Source organism: Acinonyx jubatus, chromosome A2 (assembly GCF_027475565.1).
Source record: "Acinonyx jubatus isolate Ajub_Pintada_27869175 chromosome A2, VMU_Ajub_asm_v1.0, whole genome shotgun sequence".
NCBI classification, from domain to species: domain Eukaryota; kingdom Metazoa; phylum Chordata; class Mammalia; order Carnivora; family Felidae; genus Acinonyx; species Acinonyx jubatus.
Window position 1 is genome coordinate 159,609,735 of NC_069383.1, and position 14,906 is coordinate 159,624,640.

The window sequence follows — 14,906 nt, forward strand, 5'->3', positions numbered from 1 at the left end:
GGCCAGCTGCTAAGCTTGACCTTCTCTCCTCCAGCCGCCTGCCCCCATTTCGGCCTCTGGAAAGGATTCCCATGTTTCTCTCCTACGAGCCCCACACCCAAGGGTCCAGGTGTGCCCTTGGCATCGCTGGGGATGGCTCAGACGTAGGCCCTAGGCCGTAACTCGAGCCTGCCTGAGCTGCTGCTCTCCGTGGCCCAGACACAGGACCGGCTTCCCCAACCCCACCCGACACTGCACAGTTCACCTAATGGCCGCTTCTGTCTCGCTAGCCTCTCTCCATCCCCATAACTGGCCCCCAGTCCAGGCCACCAACCCCGGGCCTCCCCCCCCCCCCCCGCCACCAACCAATCCCCCACAGCCCACATGGCCTGTTCAGAGCACAAATCTGATTATGTCTCTTGATGCTTAAAATCCCTTAATAGTCCAGAGCCCACTAATGGCTTCCCAGAGCTTAGGCCTAAGGACCACGCCCTGACCCAGGGCTGAGGTCTGGCTCCTGGCTGCCATCCAGGGTGAGAAGTACCTTGACAGGCTCTCAGACCAGTCTTCTGAGGGGAGGTCAGCGCCCTGGCCCAGAATGAAACAATCTGGAGAGGGAAGGCTGTGTATCTCTACCTAATGTGGGAATGGGCTGGGAAGGCCCTCAAGGAGGCCTCAGGCGGCAGAGACGGGCCTCTGAGAACTGGCTCTGCAGGGGGAGGGTGGGGCATGTGCCCTGGCTGGAAGCCCAGCTGCCCCACCTCCCGCATCAGCCAATCTGGGGGCGGGGGGGGGGGGGGGTGCCGGGCCCAAGGCCAGGGCACTACCCAGCTGGCAGTCCACATAGGCACCTGGGCAGCGGGAAGGGTGGGCAGGAAAGAGGCTCAGACCGTGTGTACAAACATAGATTCTATTGGGGGAGGAGGAATGGGGGAGGAGGGACGAGGGGTGCAGGGCTGGGGTCAGTCCTCCTTCAGGCTCCCGAACACGGCAGCCGGCACACTCTGCTGCTCCAGCCGCACCTCTGGGAAAGGAGAGAGGCCACGGTCATTCGGGGAGGGGGGGCCCCACCCATGCCTCCGCCAAAACGTCCTGCCCACCTGGCTGGCCCCCTACCGTTGGGTTCCAGATCCATCTCGTCCTCGTCCTCGTCCCCCCCTAGCTCGATCTCCTCCGGGTTGGCTTGCTGGGCCAGCTCGGCCAGCTCCTCCCGGGACGCGTCGCTCCTGGGGGTGGGCAGGGGTGAAGGAGGGAAGGAGGGACAGGGCAGGCGGGGAGGGAGGGAGGGAGGGGGCAGGCAGGGGGGAGGGAGGGGGACGCGTGCCGCTCAGCCTCCCCGCCACCCCTGCCCCCGCACCTCACAAACAGGATCTTGCTCTGGGCCCGCGGGGGCTGGTCCCGCTCGGCCTCGGCCGCCAGCTGCTCTGCCCGCTGCTCCAGCAGCTTCATGTCGTCCATGCCGCTCTGCCCGGGGGCGAGGTCGGACACTGGTGGGGGAGCGTGGGGGTCACACACCAGTCTGCCCAGGCCACACCCGCGCTGGCCCCTGCCACAGCCCACAGGCCGCTCTGCTCCTTACCGGGCACCCCACCCCCATCCGTCCGAGGACCCAGCCCTCAAGGAGTTCCCAGGTTCGGCAGGGGGTGGGGAGGTGGGGGGGTGGGGGGGTGGGGAGGTGGACGCTCAACGCTCTCAGACCAGGAGGTCAAGGGCGGGCAGAGAGCAGGGGCCGGGCCCTTACTGGGGGTGCCCACAGCTGCTCACCGGTGCCCGTGGCGCTGCCCGACACCTTGAGCATCTGCGAGGCCATGAAGTTGACCTGCGTGTTGTACGTGGCCTGCACGCTGCGGCGGATCCGCAGCATCTCCCGGATGGTGTCCTCGTTGCCGTGCCGGACCTCGAAGTCCTTCCACGTCTGCCAGAAAGCCCCGGTGGTCTGTGCGGGGTGGGGTGCATGGCGTGAGCGGCTGGCTCGGCTGCAGCCTCCGTCACTGCCCGCCCGCCCGCCCGGGCCCACGCCCTACCCGGGGGTCACAGATCTGGGAGCAGAAGCTGTAGATGGCCCGCGCCCGGTCGATCTCGCCGAGCTTGCACTCCATGTCCGCGAACCGCAGGCACATCTCCCGGGCGTGTTCGTCCGACAGCACCTGGGTGGCGGTGGCGAGGAGGGGGCAGGGCGTGAGCGGGCTCCCCGTACCCCGGGCCCTCCGGAAGGCTCCCGGAGGTCCCATGCGTGGGGGCACGCTCAGAGCCTCTGGCCACCCCCGTTCCCCGCCCCGCCCCACAGGGCACCTCGATGGCCTTCTGGTAGATGCCGCGGGTGTGGGTGACCCCGTAGATCTCGGCCGCACGCTTGATGTAGATGTTGAACATGTCGTACTGCTGGGCGGGCTCCACGGCCCGGGTGGCGCGCTCGTACACTGCCATGGCATGCCGGGCCAGGCCCCACTCTTCCTCCAGCTGGGCGTACAGCAGGTACAGTGCTGAGACACGAGGCGGTGGGGGGGGCGGTCAGAGGCTGGTGCCCGGCCCCAGACAACCCCTCCCCGGCCCGGCCCGCCCGCCTGCCTCACTCTTCGCATATTTGGGAGGGCAGCCGTCCAGCGCCTGTTCGAAGAGGTCCCGCGCCCGCTCCAGCTTGCGGCCCCCGTAGCGGGCAATGAATTTGGTCAGGTAGGTGCTCCAGATGTCAGACACGTTGGGCCACTTGAACAGCGAGATGCCACGCTCGTACGCCTGCCCCGAGAGAGGGTGTCGTGTGTGGGAACCCAGGGCAAGAACACGTGGCGTCCAGCCTGCCAGGAGAGTCCCCACGTCTCCCTCGGGCTGGTCACGGCGGCCCCTTCCCCGTCCACCCTGCCCCACGATCACGGCGCGGTCAAGGGGGCCTGTACGTCTCCCTCAACGGACCAGGACTAGGACCTACCAAGTCACCGGTACGTAACCTTATGGGCGGGGGAGTCGGGGGGGGGTCCTCAGTTCTGTGGACACTGGAGCCCACGGCCTTGGGAAGAGGTTCCCATGCCCAGGCCAGGGGCAGGGGCAGGGCCGGTGTCACTCAGGCCGGGGGGGGGGGGGGGGGGGGGGGGGGGAGGGGGTGGCGGCACACGTGTATGTCATCTGGATACGTGCGGTCTCCGCCTAGAACCGAAACCTCTCAACAGAGAGGCAGGGCCTCCCAACATGTGCACGTGCAGGACCTCACGTACCTACAAGCTGTCACACGAGCAGAGCAGGGACAGCCCGCACACACCCGCCGCCCAGAAACAAGACTCGGTGCCTGTTAAGAGGTGAACTGTGTCCCCCAAATTCCTGTTGAAGCCACAACCCCAGGACCTCAGAATGTAACTGGACTTAGAAACCAGGCCTTTAAAGAGGAAATGAAGGGGAGTTGTTACAGTGGGCCCTAACCCGAGATGACTGGAGTCCCTGTGGGATTAACACACATACACACACCGGTGGGAAGACAGCCGCCCGCTAGCCAAGGACAGAGGCCTTGGGAGAGACCAGCCCCGCCAGCACCACAGTCTGAGATTTCCAGCCCCCAGGACGAGGACGGTACGTCTCTGCTGTCTGAGTTCCCTGCTCTGCGACACCTTGTTAGGGCCACCAGAGCACACAGACACAGCGGCCGGGGCCCCGGGACAGGAGACCCCGCTGTCCGGGACCTCCAGATCAGCCCCCCTCACCTTGAAGCTCTCCTCGAAGTACTTGTGCTCCTCCAAGAACATGGCGTAGTTGATGACAATCTGGGGCGTGGCGATACGCAGATCCAGGATGCGGTCGTAGACGGCCTTGGTGGACTGCGGGGCAGCAGCAGGTCAGGGCACGTCCGGGGCAGAGACTGCGGCCCTGCCCTCGGCCCCCCGACTCACCTGGAAGGTGCCCAGGCTCTCCTCCAAGTCGGCGAGCATCGACCACACCTTCAGGGACTTGTACACGCGGTTCTGCACGGGCTCCGAGCCGTCGAAGTACTCAGCTCGGCGGGCAGGCAGCGCGGTGGCCTTCTGGAGGGAGCAGGCAGCAGGGCGGGGGCTTGGGGACAGCCGGACACGGCCACACAGCACACCACGCCCCGCCCTAACATGGGCTCGCGTTTACCCGCAGCAGCCGCAAAGCCTGGTCGTAGTTCTCGTGCCGGAGCTCCAGCTCGCCACACTCACACCACACGCTGGCCAGGTCGTCCACCTGCTTGAAGCTCACCTTGGTGGCCTTCTCCAGGATGATGCGGGCCTGCAGGGGTGGGAGAGGGCAGGTTGGGACCCTGCCTCTCTGGCCCCTGCCCGCCCCCGCGAGAGTGCACGTGTCTGTGCCTCCTGGGTCCTCTGGCCAAGCACACGCCTCTACTCACACACGCACAAACCCACACACGCAGGGCACTCACATCGTCCAGCTGCCCATTGTCCTCGTAAAACTTGGCAAACGCGACCCACAGTGTGTGGGGCTTGCCTGTAGCCTTGAAAGGGTCCACCGTCTGCACGGCCTCCGTGTACGTGTTGATGATCTGGGTGGGAAGGAGGGAGTCAGGCTGGACGGCTGGGGCCCGGCAGGCAGGGGAAGGGGGGTGGGGCGGGGCGTCACACACCTCCCGGGGGCGGCCCTGGTGCAGGGCCACGCGCTTGTGCCACTCGTGCACATGGTGTGGGTTCTGGCGCAGCAAGACGCTGTTGAGGAGCAGGGGCCGCCGGCCAATGAGCTGCTCGAAGCGGGCCAGGCGCAGCTCCAGGTCCACGTCATCTGCGCTCGAGATGGGGGCGGGGCCTCAGCACAGCGGCCCCGCCCCCACCTCTGCACCACCAGGGCCCCGACTGTCTGGGGCCTGGCAGACTCACTCCACTGGCCACTCCGGCCAGAGATGCAGCGCTAGTCCCGGCTACTCACCAAAGTTCCACCCACGCCGGCCCCCCTCTGTCTTGCAGACGCACCTCCCCCGTCGCTGTCCCTTGGGGCTCTCAGAGCCCTGCCCGCCGGCCCAGCCCTCTCCCCTCACTGGCCCAGGCCTGCCTCACCTTCCTCCTCCCGCCCCAGTTCTGAGGCCGTCTCCATCTTGGCTGCAATCATGCTCTCCTCAAACTGCGCGTAGCTGTCGAACACCTGGGTGAAGTCGCGCACGGTCATCACAGTCCGGATGGCCTCCTCGTACACGTCTCGAGCCTGTGGGCACAGGCGGGGTAAAAGGAAAGTGCTGGCTGGGGGGGCGCGAGGGCCTGCCCGCGTGGACGCAGGGGACCTGGCCGCACCGCCCGGAGCACCGACACCCAGCAGAGCCACAGCCGCCCCCTGCCCTCCCAGAGTGCAGGGCCCGAGCTCCTCCCCAGTAAATGGTGACGGTCCCCGTGCAGAGTGACTATGAAGCTCAAGGGAGACACGTGTGAGGTGGCCGACGCCCGGTTAAGATTCGAGAGGTGACTGACCCTGACACCCCCACAGGTCCCCGCTGCGGGGACCCCGGACTTGGCCATGGAGGGCCCCACCCCACTTCTGAAGCTCATGTTCTCCCGGTCACTCCCACCCCTAAGTTTGGGCCCCATCCCTCTACCCCTGTTCCTGGCCAGTCATGCTCCACTGTCCGCCCCACCCCGGCCGCTGGCTCCGCCCGCCTCCTGACCAGTCCCCTGCCGCCAGCCTCAGCCTGTGGTGGCCTGAAGGGTTTCTGTGAAGCATGCAGCCGGTCCTGCCTCCGTCCTGCTCACGCCTGGCTGGCGGCGCCCCTCAGCAGGGCACGGCCGACCCCTCAGCCCGCAGGGCACTCCCTCCCCTAGCCGGTCAGCGGCCCCTTCTCTGCTCCAGCTCCTCTCGCCTCCTCTTCCACGAGGCTCCGACGACTCCAGCCAGCAACTCTGGGGACCCGTCCGCCCCATGCACCCCCCTATTCCACTGCCTGACGACAAGCAAGCTAACGTGGACACTGACGAGAACACTGACACCTCGGGAGTGACCGCTGTGTCAGGCACCTGTGTGGCACCTGCCCCCTCTCCCCTCGTCGCCTCCCGTGCCTGCGCACCTTCTCGAAGTGGCCGCTGCGGATGTAGTAGTCAGCCAGCGAGCACCAGAGCTTGCCCAGCTGGTCGGTGAAGCGGGTGAGGCCCCCGCGGATGATGGCGTCCACATTGAGTGACTGCACCTTGTCTGGGTTCTGGGAGATGAGGTCACAGAGCTCGTGCCACAGCTGCGGAGCCAGGAGGAGTTGTCTCAGCCCTGTGCCCCACGGGGGGGGCGGGAGGGGGAGGGCAAGCCTTCCTGCCCAACCCCATCCCCCCACAAGCCCACCTGGTAGTTGGACTTGCCAGCCTTGGACACAAAGCGCTCGTCGTTCACCACGGTGGCCAGGCGCTGCGCAGCTTCATCCAACCGGTCACTGGACTTGAGGTACTCGATGTACTCCTCTGCACTCTCGGGGCTCAGCTGGGCAGCGGGCGGCCCCACCAGCAGTCAGCGGGGCCGCAGAGCCACCCCGCCGTCCCCCCAGCTCCCACTCGGCAGCTCCGGGTCAGCCACGCACCACTGCCCTGACCCGGCGCCAGCCCCGCCGACCCAGCCTTAGCCACACGTGTCCCACCCGGACCCTACCAGTCCGGCCTCAGCCCCACGGGGGCAGCCTTGACCGGCGGTCCAGCCGAGGCCCTGCCAATCCGGTCTGGGCCCCTCTGGTGCAGCCCCAGCCCTGACCGGTCTGGCTTAGACAACAAAGGCACAGCCGGCACGGTCCGGGCCCGGCCTTTACCCCAAGTCCCCCAGCCAGACAGCGCCGTGCCGAGTTTCACAACGTACGACAGCTGTTAGAAGCGTGAAGGGGCGGCACCCCCCCCATGCTGTTTCCGCCTGGAAACAGTCCCACAGCCGTTCGTCTCCCGCTCCCTGCCCTCCCACGGTTGTGGTTTTACTGGTTTAAAAGATGTGACCAGGAGGGGCGCCTGAGTGGCTCAGTCGGTTGAGCGTCCGACTTCGGCTCAGAGTCTGTGAGTTCGAGCCCCACGTCTGAGCTGTTAGCACAGAGCCTGGAGCCTGCTTCGGATTCTGTGGCTCCCCCTCTCTCTGCCCCACCCCTGCTCATGCTCTGTCTCTGTCTCAAAAATAAATAAAAAACCATTAAAAGAAATTTTGGGCGCCTGGGTGGCTCAGTCGGTTGAGCATCCAACTTCAGCCTAGGTCACGATCTTGCAATTTGTGAGTTCGAACCCCATGTTGGAGCCTGGAGCCTGCTTCAGACTCTGTGTCTCCCTCTCTCTTTGCCCCTCCCCTGCTCATGCTGTGTCTCTGTCTCAAAAATAAAAACATTTAAAAAAAATTAAAAATAATAAAGAAGCAGAAGGGGCGGATGCTTGGGTGGCTCAGTCAGTTGAGCATCCGACTTCCACTCAGGTCATGATCTCACGGTTCAGTTCGTGAGTTCGAGCCTCATGTCGGGCTCTGGGCTCACAGCTCGGAGCCCGGAGCCCGCTTTGGATCCCGTGTCCCCCTCTGTCTGCCCCTCTGCTGTTTGTGCTCTGTCTCTTGCATTGTCTCAGAAATAAACGTGAAAAAAAATTTTTTAAAGATGTGACCAGGAGACGTGGTCAGCTCGTGGGCACCTGTCTATCCAGTTAGATCAAAAGCTCCATGCAGGCAGGGACTGTCTTTGTCACACGCTGTCCCAGCACCTGTCTCAATGCGAGACATGCAGCAGGTGCTGGCAAATTATTTGGAGGGAAAACAAATCGCCAACAAGAGCCTTCCCCGCCTCCCGTCTGTCGGGTGACTCCCCTCGAGGGGCCAGTGTCCCAGTAAGCCGGCGCTGGGAACCTCGTGAAGCGGCCTCTCGCCGCTCGGTCCCGCCCCACCCCCACAGGCGTACCTTGAGGAAGCGCCGGTAGCCCCGCACGGCCGTCTCAGGTAGTGGGTGTGAGCGCAGGAAGCGCAGGTACAGGGGCCAGATGCGAGAGTGCTGCGTGATGGGCAGTGCCCGGAGAGCGCGGTCGAAAGTGCGGCGGGTGTGTGTGATTCGGCCCTGGTCCATCAGGAACTGGCAATAGTCCAGCCACAGCCGTGGCATCTGGAGGCGTGGGGGACGGGCAGGGTCTGAACCGCTGGCGCCACGGCTCGACCACAGAGGCGGCACGTGTCCTGTGGCCAAAAATGCAGCAAGACCCGGGACCCCGTCCTCTAGGGCTAATCCAGCTCCACCTCGGGCACACCGAGGCGACAGGACTCCAATCCCCCGGTCCCCGTCCACTTGCACCTCCCCCTCAGCCCTCGCCCGGCCTCTGCCCCCCCGCTCCCACCTTGTGCATGAACACAAAGGCCCTCTCGTGGCAGTTGTTGACATCTTCGTAGGCCGGGTCGGTCACGCAGCGATGCTTCACCTGTGCCCGGCGCGCCTTCAGGTATCGGTACCAGAGTTTGTAGCTGGGGAACGCGGGAGGGGCAGACAACGACCGGTCAGCCTCACATACCCCTGGAACCCTCTGCCCTGCGCCGGGAAGTGACTGCAGGGCAAAGGGGCCTGGGGAAGGACGGCAAGTCTCAGCATTGGGGGGCACGGGCCAGGACACCAGGGAAGGTGTGCTGAGCTGTCAGGGGACGTACACTTAGTGCCCGAACGACAGCCATCACCTGGGACCTACTGGCCAGTTCCATTACGGCTAGATTAGGTGGGGTGGGGTGGGGGGCCGGGCAGGGCGGCTGGGACCGTTCCCACCTGCAGGGCAGCAGCTTCAGGGCCCGCTCGTACAGCTGATTGAGCCTCGGCTTCGGGGCACCCTGCTTGAACTCAATGTAGCGGAGCCAGCATTTGACGGAGAACTGGTTCCGCATGATTTCCTCCTCGTAGGGGAGGTCCTCTTCCTCCTGCGGGAGCCAGGGAATGGGAAAAGAGAGACCTGAGCTCAGAGCCAGGGCACCAGACACCCACATACCAGGACTCAGGTTTGGATTTCACTCCTCGAAATCTTACTGCCCACAGTCTGACCCGGGTCATCAGACTCCTCAACCACAGGGTTCCGGGCCAGACTTGAGACTGTCATCCAGACACCACTCTTTTGGCCCTCCCAGTCAAGCCACCTACTCTCTGGCCCAGGTCACCAGATTTCTCAGACTGCCCGTCCACTGCCAGGTCTCTCTGGACCTGGATGCCAAGCTTTAACTCCGCACAACACGCCTCTTCCTAAACACCAGGCCTTCAGCATCTCAGGCTCCCACCATCCAGAACTACTCAGCTGTCCCAGAACTCGGAAAGTGAACACGGAAACCTTATTTGACATGAAGTCAGGAAGCCCTGAAGGGGGCACTCTCATGCCTACCATCTCTTTGTCAATTGCAGACCCCCCCCCCCCCCCCCGCAGGAAGAAGGGCACCTTGCGTTCCCAACAGAAAGAAGCTTACTTTACTACCCCAGCAAGATTTTCTCCTTGCCCGGCAACAGCCCAGCCAATGAGAAACCGCCACAACTCAGCCAATGAGAAGTCATCACCACCCTGAACTATCATTTTCACCTAACAGATTTTCCTTCAAACCGGCCGCTCCTAGTTTACTCCTTTTTCTCTATAAAGTGACGTTACTTGGGCACCCAGGTGGCTCCGTTAAGCATCCAACTTCGGCTCAGGTCATGATCTCACGGTGTGTAAGCTGGAATGCTGCATCAGGCTCCGTGCTGACAGCAAAGAGCCTGCTTGGGATTCTTTTCCTCACTTTGCCCCTTCGGCACATGCACGTGCTCTCTCAAAATAAACAAACAAGTTTTAAAATAAAATAAAGTGATGCTCCTCACCTTTGTTCTCCAGACTTGCCTTCGGTTTTGCCATAGCTTGCATATCCTGAATTAAAATTCCTCTGCCGTTCCTAAATAAACCCACCCTGCTGATAAAATCACTGGCAGTTTTATTTTCCAAGTTGACAGAAGCTAGACCTTTACATCAGAAGGAGAGGTATGGACCAAACCCCAAGCCTCCCCAATACGAAACACCAAACACCTGTGAAGATGCTAGGCCTCTACAGACACACCTCACACATACTGCTGGTTCAGCCCCAGGCCACCACAATACACATCACAATACAGCAAGTCGAATGAATTTTCTGGTTTCCCGACACACATAAAAGTTATGTTTACACTGCAGTCTATTAAATTTGCATTGGCATTATGTCTAAAAAGTGTTATAACTTGATTAAAAGATACTTCCTTGCAAAAAAAGTGCTAACCACTACTTGAGGTTTCAGTGAGTTGTAATCTTTTTTGCTGGTGTGATGGCTGCTGACTGATCAGGGTGGTGGCTGCTGAAGGTTGGGGTGGCTGTGGCAATTTCTTAAAATAAAACAAAATAAAGCCTGCTACATCAACTGAATCCTGCCACCACGAACAACTTCTCTGTAGTAGGTGACTCGGTTTTTGACAGCACTTGAAAAAAATTTTTTTTATGTTTATTTCTGAGAGTGAGAGAGACAGAGCACAAGCGGGGGAGGGGCAGAGGGAGAGGGAGACACAGAATCCAAAGCAGGCTCCAGGCTCCGAGCTGTCAGCACAGAGCCCGACGCAGGGCTCGAACTCAGAACTGAACTGCAAGATCACGACCTGAGCCGAGGTCGGGCGCCCAACGGAGCCACCCAGGTGCCCCATCAGTTTGACAGCATTTTACCCACAGCAGGCCTTCTTTCCAAATTGGAATCCTCTCCAACCCTGCTGCTACTTTGTCAACTAAGTGTATGTCATATTCCCTCTCTGTCTTCTCCGCACTGGGAGCAGCTCTCTGGCCACAGCCCCTCATCCTCTGAAAATGTCCGCCTGTGCAAAGTTCGTCTCTGCCCCCTCCTTGGTCAGGAGCACCTGTCAGCGGTTGAGCCGATCACTGTCTGCAGTGGCATTAAAACCACCAGAGACACTGACAGATGAGAGCCTCAGCAGCTGGGCAGCCCCACGTCCCCTGACCTCACTTATTCCTAGCCGCAGTTTCCAAACCAGTGTTGCTTCAAGGGACATCGACACAGCAGCCAAGTCCATTGGGACTAGGGCTGCCACAGTTGGGGTGGCTGGCTCTGGGGCTGGAATTGGGACTGTGTCTGGGAGCCTCATCACTGGTCATGCCAGGAAGCCCTCTCTGAAGCAAAAGCTCTTCTCCACCATCCTGGGCTTTGCCCTCCCGGAAGCCACAAGGCTCTTCTGCCTGATGGCGGCCTTTTGTATCCTCATCGCCATGTGAAGGAGCCATCTCCACCTCCCATAAGTTTTTCTCCTGTGTTTCGTCTGCCCTGTGCGTTCCTTTTCCTATACTTCCCCAGGCAGCCTGGGGAAAGTGGTTGGCTCAGGGTTTGACAGAGGAAAGACTAACAAATACTGTACTAACAGAAACAGAATCGTTTATGTTACATTCTAGAAGCTCTGTTGCCATTTCAACAATCTTCACAGCATCATAACCAGTAGATTCCATCTTGAGAAACCCCTTTTCTTTGCTCATCCATAAGAAGCAACTCCTGGCTGGGATGCCTGGGTGGCTCAGTCCGTTGGGCGTCTGACTTCGGCTCAGGTCATGATCTCGCAGTCTGTGAGTTCAAGCCCCGCGTTGGGCTCTGTGCTGACAGCTCAGAGCCTGGAGCCTGTTTCGGATTCTGCGTCTCCCTCTCTCTCTGCCCCTCCCCTGCTCACACACTGTTTTTCTCTCTCAAAAATAAATAAACATTAAGAAAAAAAAAAAGCAACTCCTCATCCTCATTTTATAATGAGATTGCAGCAATTCGGTCCTGTTTTCAGATGCCACTTCTAATTCTGGTTCTCTTGCTGTTTCCATGTTTCCACCACATCTGTCGTTACTTCCTCCAGTGAAGTCTTGAACCCCTCAAAGTCATACAGGAGAGTTGGAATCAACTTCTTCCAAGATCTTGTTAATGCTGTTATCCTTACCTCTTCTCATGAATCAGAATGTTCTTAACGGCATTTAGAGTGGTGAATCTTTTCCAGGAGGTTTTTAATTTGCTTTTCCCAGATCTATCAGAGTAATTACTATCTAGAACTGTAACCTTATGAAACATATTTCTTGGAGTGCCTGGGTGGCTCAGTCGGTTGAGTGTCCAACTTCGGCTCAGGTCATGATCTCACAGCTTGTGAGTTCAAGCCCCATGTCAGGCTCTGTGCTGACAGCTCAGAGCCTGCTTCGGATTCTGTGTCTCCCTCTCTCTCTGCCCCTAACCCACTCACATTCTGTGTGCCTCTCAAAAATAAATAAACGTTAAAAAAATTTTTTTTAATGAAACATTTTTTTTACGTTTTTAAAAAATTTATTTATTATTGAGAGACAGAGAGACACAGAGCATGAGCAGGGGAGGGGCAGACACAGAATCCGAAGCAGACCCCAGGCTCTGAGCTGTCAGCACAGAGCCCAACGTGGGGCTTGAACTCACAAGCTGTGAGATCATGACCTGAGCTGAAGTCGGATGCTTAACCGACTGAGCCACCCAGGCGCCCCAAAACGTATTTCTTAAATAATAAGACTTGAAACGGTAGGGGCACCTGGATGACTCAGTGGGTTAAGCGTCTGATTTCAACCCGGGGCATGATCTTCGGATTCTATGTTTCCCTCTCTCTCTGCCCCTCCCCTGCTCATGCTGTCTCCCTCTCAAAAATACATAAACATTAGGCAAAAATTGTTTTTAAAAAATTGAAATTACCCTCTGATACATGGGCTACAGAAAGGATGTTATGTTAGCAGGCATGAAAACAACATTAATCTCATTGTACATCTCCATCAGAGCTCTTGGGTGACCAGGTGCATCGTCATGGAGCAGCAACATTTTGAAAGAAATCTTTTTAATGAGCAATAGGCCTCAACACTGGATTTAAAATACCTAGTAAATAGTGTTCTAAACAGACATACCATCATCCAAGCTTTGTTGTTCCACTTACATAACACGAAATGGATTTAGCTTAATTCTTTTCAATTTTTTTAACGTTTATTTATTACTGAGAGACAGAGAGACACAGAGCATGAGCAGGGGAGGGGCAGAGAGAGGGGGAGACACAGAATCCGAAGCAGGCTCCAGGCTCTGAGCTGTCAGCACAGAGCCCGATGCAGGGCTCGAACTCATGAACTGTGAGATCATGACCTGAGCCGAAATTGGTCGCCTAACCAACTGAGCCACCCAGGCGCCCCTGATTTAACTTAATTCTTAAGGGCCCTAGGCTTTTCAGAATGCTAAAGGAGCACTGGCTTCCACTTCGAGCCACCAGCTGCATTAGCCGGACAACAGAGTCAGCCTGTGCTTTGAAACGCTGAAGCCAGGCAGTGACTCCTCCTCTCCAGCAATGAAAGTCCTGGCAGGTCTCTTCTCCCAACAGAAGGCTTTCCCATTTCTATTAAAAGTCTGTTCGGTCTGTGCAGTCACTTCATTAACTATCTTAATGAGATCTTGCGATCGACTTGCCACAGATGGCTACATCAGCACTCGCTCCTTCATTTGCACTTTTGTGATGGAGACGGCTTCTTTCCAAAAACCTCAAGAGCCAACCTCTGTTAGCTTCCAAGTTGTGTTCTTCAGCTTCCTTACTTCTCTCAGCCTTCGCAGAACCGAAGGGTTAGGCTTTGGCTGAATGAGACTTTGGCTTAAGGGGATGCTGTGGCTGGTGTGATCTTCTATCCAGACCACTGAAACTTTCTTTGTAACAGCAAAGGGCTGTTTCGCTTTTTTTTTTTTAATCATTCATGTGTCCGTCACTTCTAATCTTCTCCAAGAACTTTTCGTTTGCATTCACAATTTGGCTATTGGTGCCAAAGGCCTAGTAGCTTTCAGCCCCTCTCAGCTTGCAACGTGCCTTCCTCATTAAGCTTAATCATTTCTAGCTTCTGATTTCAGGTGAGACAGGTGACTCTTCCATTCACTTAAACACTTAGAGGCCACTGTAAGCTTAGTAATTTCAAAGTGGTTATGTCTGAGGGAGTAGGGCGGCCCAAGGAATAGCCTATGAAGCCATCCCAACACACACAACAATTATTAACTTCCCGGTTTTACATGGGTGTGGCTCTTGACACCCCAAAAGTCATGAAAAAGTATGAAATACTGTGAGATTACCAAAACGTGACACAGAGACATGAAGTGAGCAAATGCTGCCGGAAAATGGTGCCAACACACTTACTTCATGTAGTGTTGCCACAAACCTTCAATTTGTGTTTAAGAAAGAAAGAAAAGAAGAAAAAACCCCACAGTAGCTATAAAGTGCAATGAAAGGTCGTATGTCTGTGCTCCAGATACCAAGTCTTGGGACTCTTCAGAATCCCAATGGCCACTGCCTGACCACAGTTGACTCCACAGTTCTCCTAATCCAGACAGCAAACCTTCGTTCCACAAACTACAACGCTCAGGACTTGACCTAGGCCGTTACTCAGAGCACCAAGGCTTTACCACAGAAACCAGAACCCCGGCCTGATCACTATGCCTTAATTCCAGACTCCGGACTTCTACAAGATTTCGCTATGCGATTCCCCTCCCCCCCCCTCCCGCGCGCTCCTATTTCCACCAAAGGTCCGGACGCCAGGCCCTGAACCTCGACTGCAACTCTTAACTCAGACCACTTGGACTCCACTGCCAGACTTTTGCTCCTGGACACCCTGGTCCGTAGGTCCTGCCCTCGGGCGGACAGAGCTTTGGCCCAGACACCCCAGGCGACCAGGCCCCGAACCCCTGAAGTATCCAAGCCCAGGTTCTCCCACGCGGGCCACCCCCGGCCCCGCCGCAGACTCACGAAAACAAGGTCCGGCCGCTCCGGCCGCGAAAGACGCGCCATCACCACCATTTTCCTGGCTCTCCAGACACGGGCAGAAGTCGCGTTATAATGACGTCTCCCGCTGAAGGCCCGCCCCCCAGGGCCAGACCTATTTCCTATTGGTTGAACCTTTTCCGACCGAGCGGACGACGTTTGTTGACTTTCGTGTGGACGGCTCCAGGGACCGGAAGCAGAGAAGAGGCTCCCG

At 58.5% G+C, this 14,906-nt stretch overlaps 2 protein-coding genes across 2 annotated transcripts; one reads left to right on the top strand and one right to left on the bottom strand.

Annotated features, from left to right (window-relative positions):
* Window positions 1–873: 873 nt before the first annotated feature.
* XAB2 (XPA binding protein 2) lies at window positions 874–14,829 on the bottom strand. Its single transcript, XM_027050420.2, has 19 exons — window positions 14,678–14,829; window positions 8,657–8,805; window positions 8,241–8,364; window positions 7,814–8,011; window positions 6,250–6,384; window positions 5,984–6,148; window positions 4,989–5,133; window positions 4,565–4,716; window positions 4,364–4,483; window positions 4,081–4,212; window positions 3,855–3,986; window positions 3,669–3,782; window positions 2,553–2,715; window positions 2,272–2,462; window positions 2,004–2,126; window positions 1,744–1,915; window positions 1,337–1,466; window positions 1,096–1,205; window positions 874–1,003 (listed from the first exon to the last, which is right to left on the bottom strand). The coding sequence occupies exons 1-19, from the start codon at window positions 14,726–14,728 to the stop codon at window positions 942–944; spliced, it is 2,568 nt and encodes an 855-aa protein (XP_026906221.1). The 5' UTR covers window positions 14,729–14,829; the 3' UTR covers window positions 874–941.
* On the top strand, window positions 10,666–11,274 carry LOC106970764 (ATP synthase F(0) complex subunit C2, mitochondrial-like). Its single transcript, XM_053219950.1, has one exon. It carries the CDS (start codon window positions 10,725–10,727, stop codon window positions 11,145–11,147), a length of 423 nt encoding a protein of 140 aa, XP_053075925.1. The 5' UTR covers window positions 10,666–10,724; the 3' UTR covers window positions 11,148–11,274.
* Window positions 14,830–14,906: the final 77 nt, after the last annotated feature.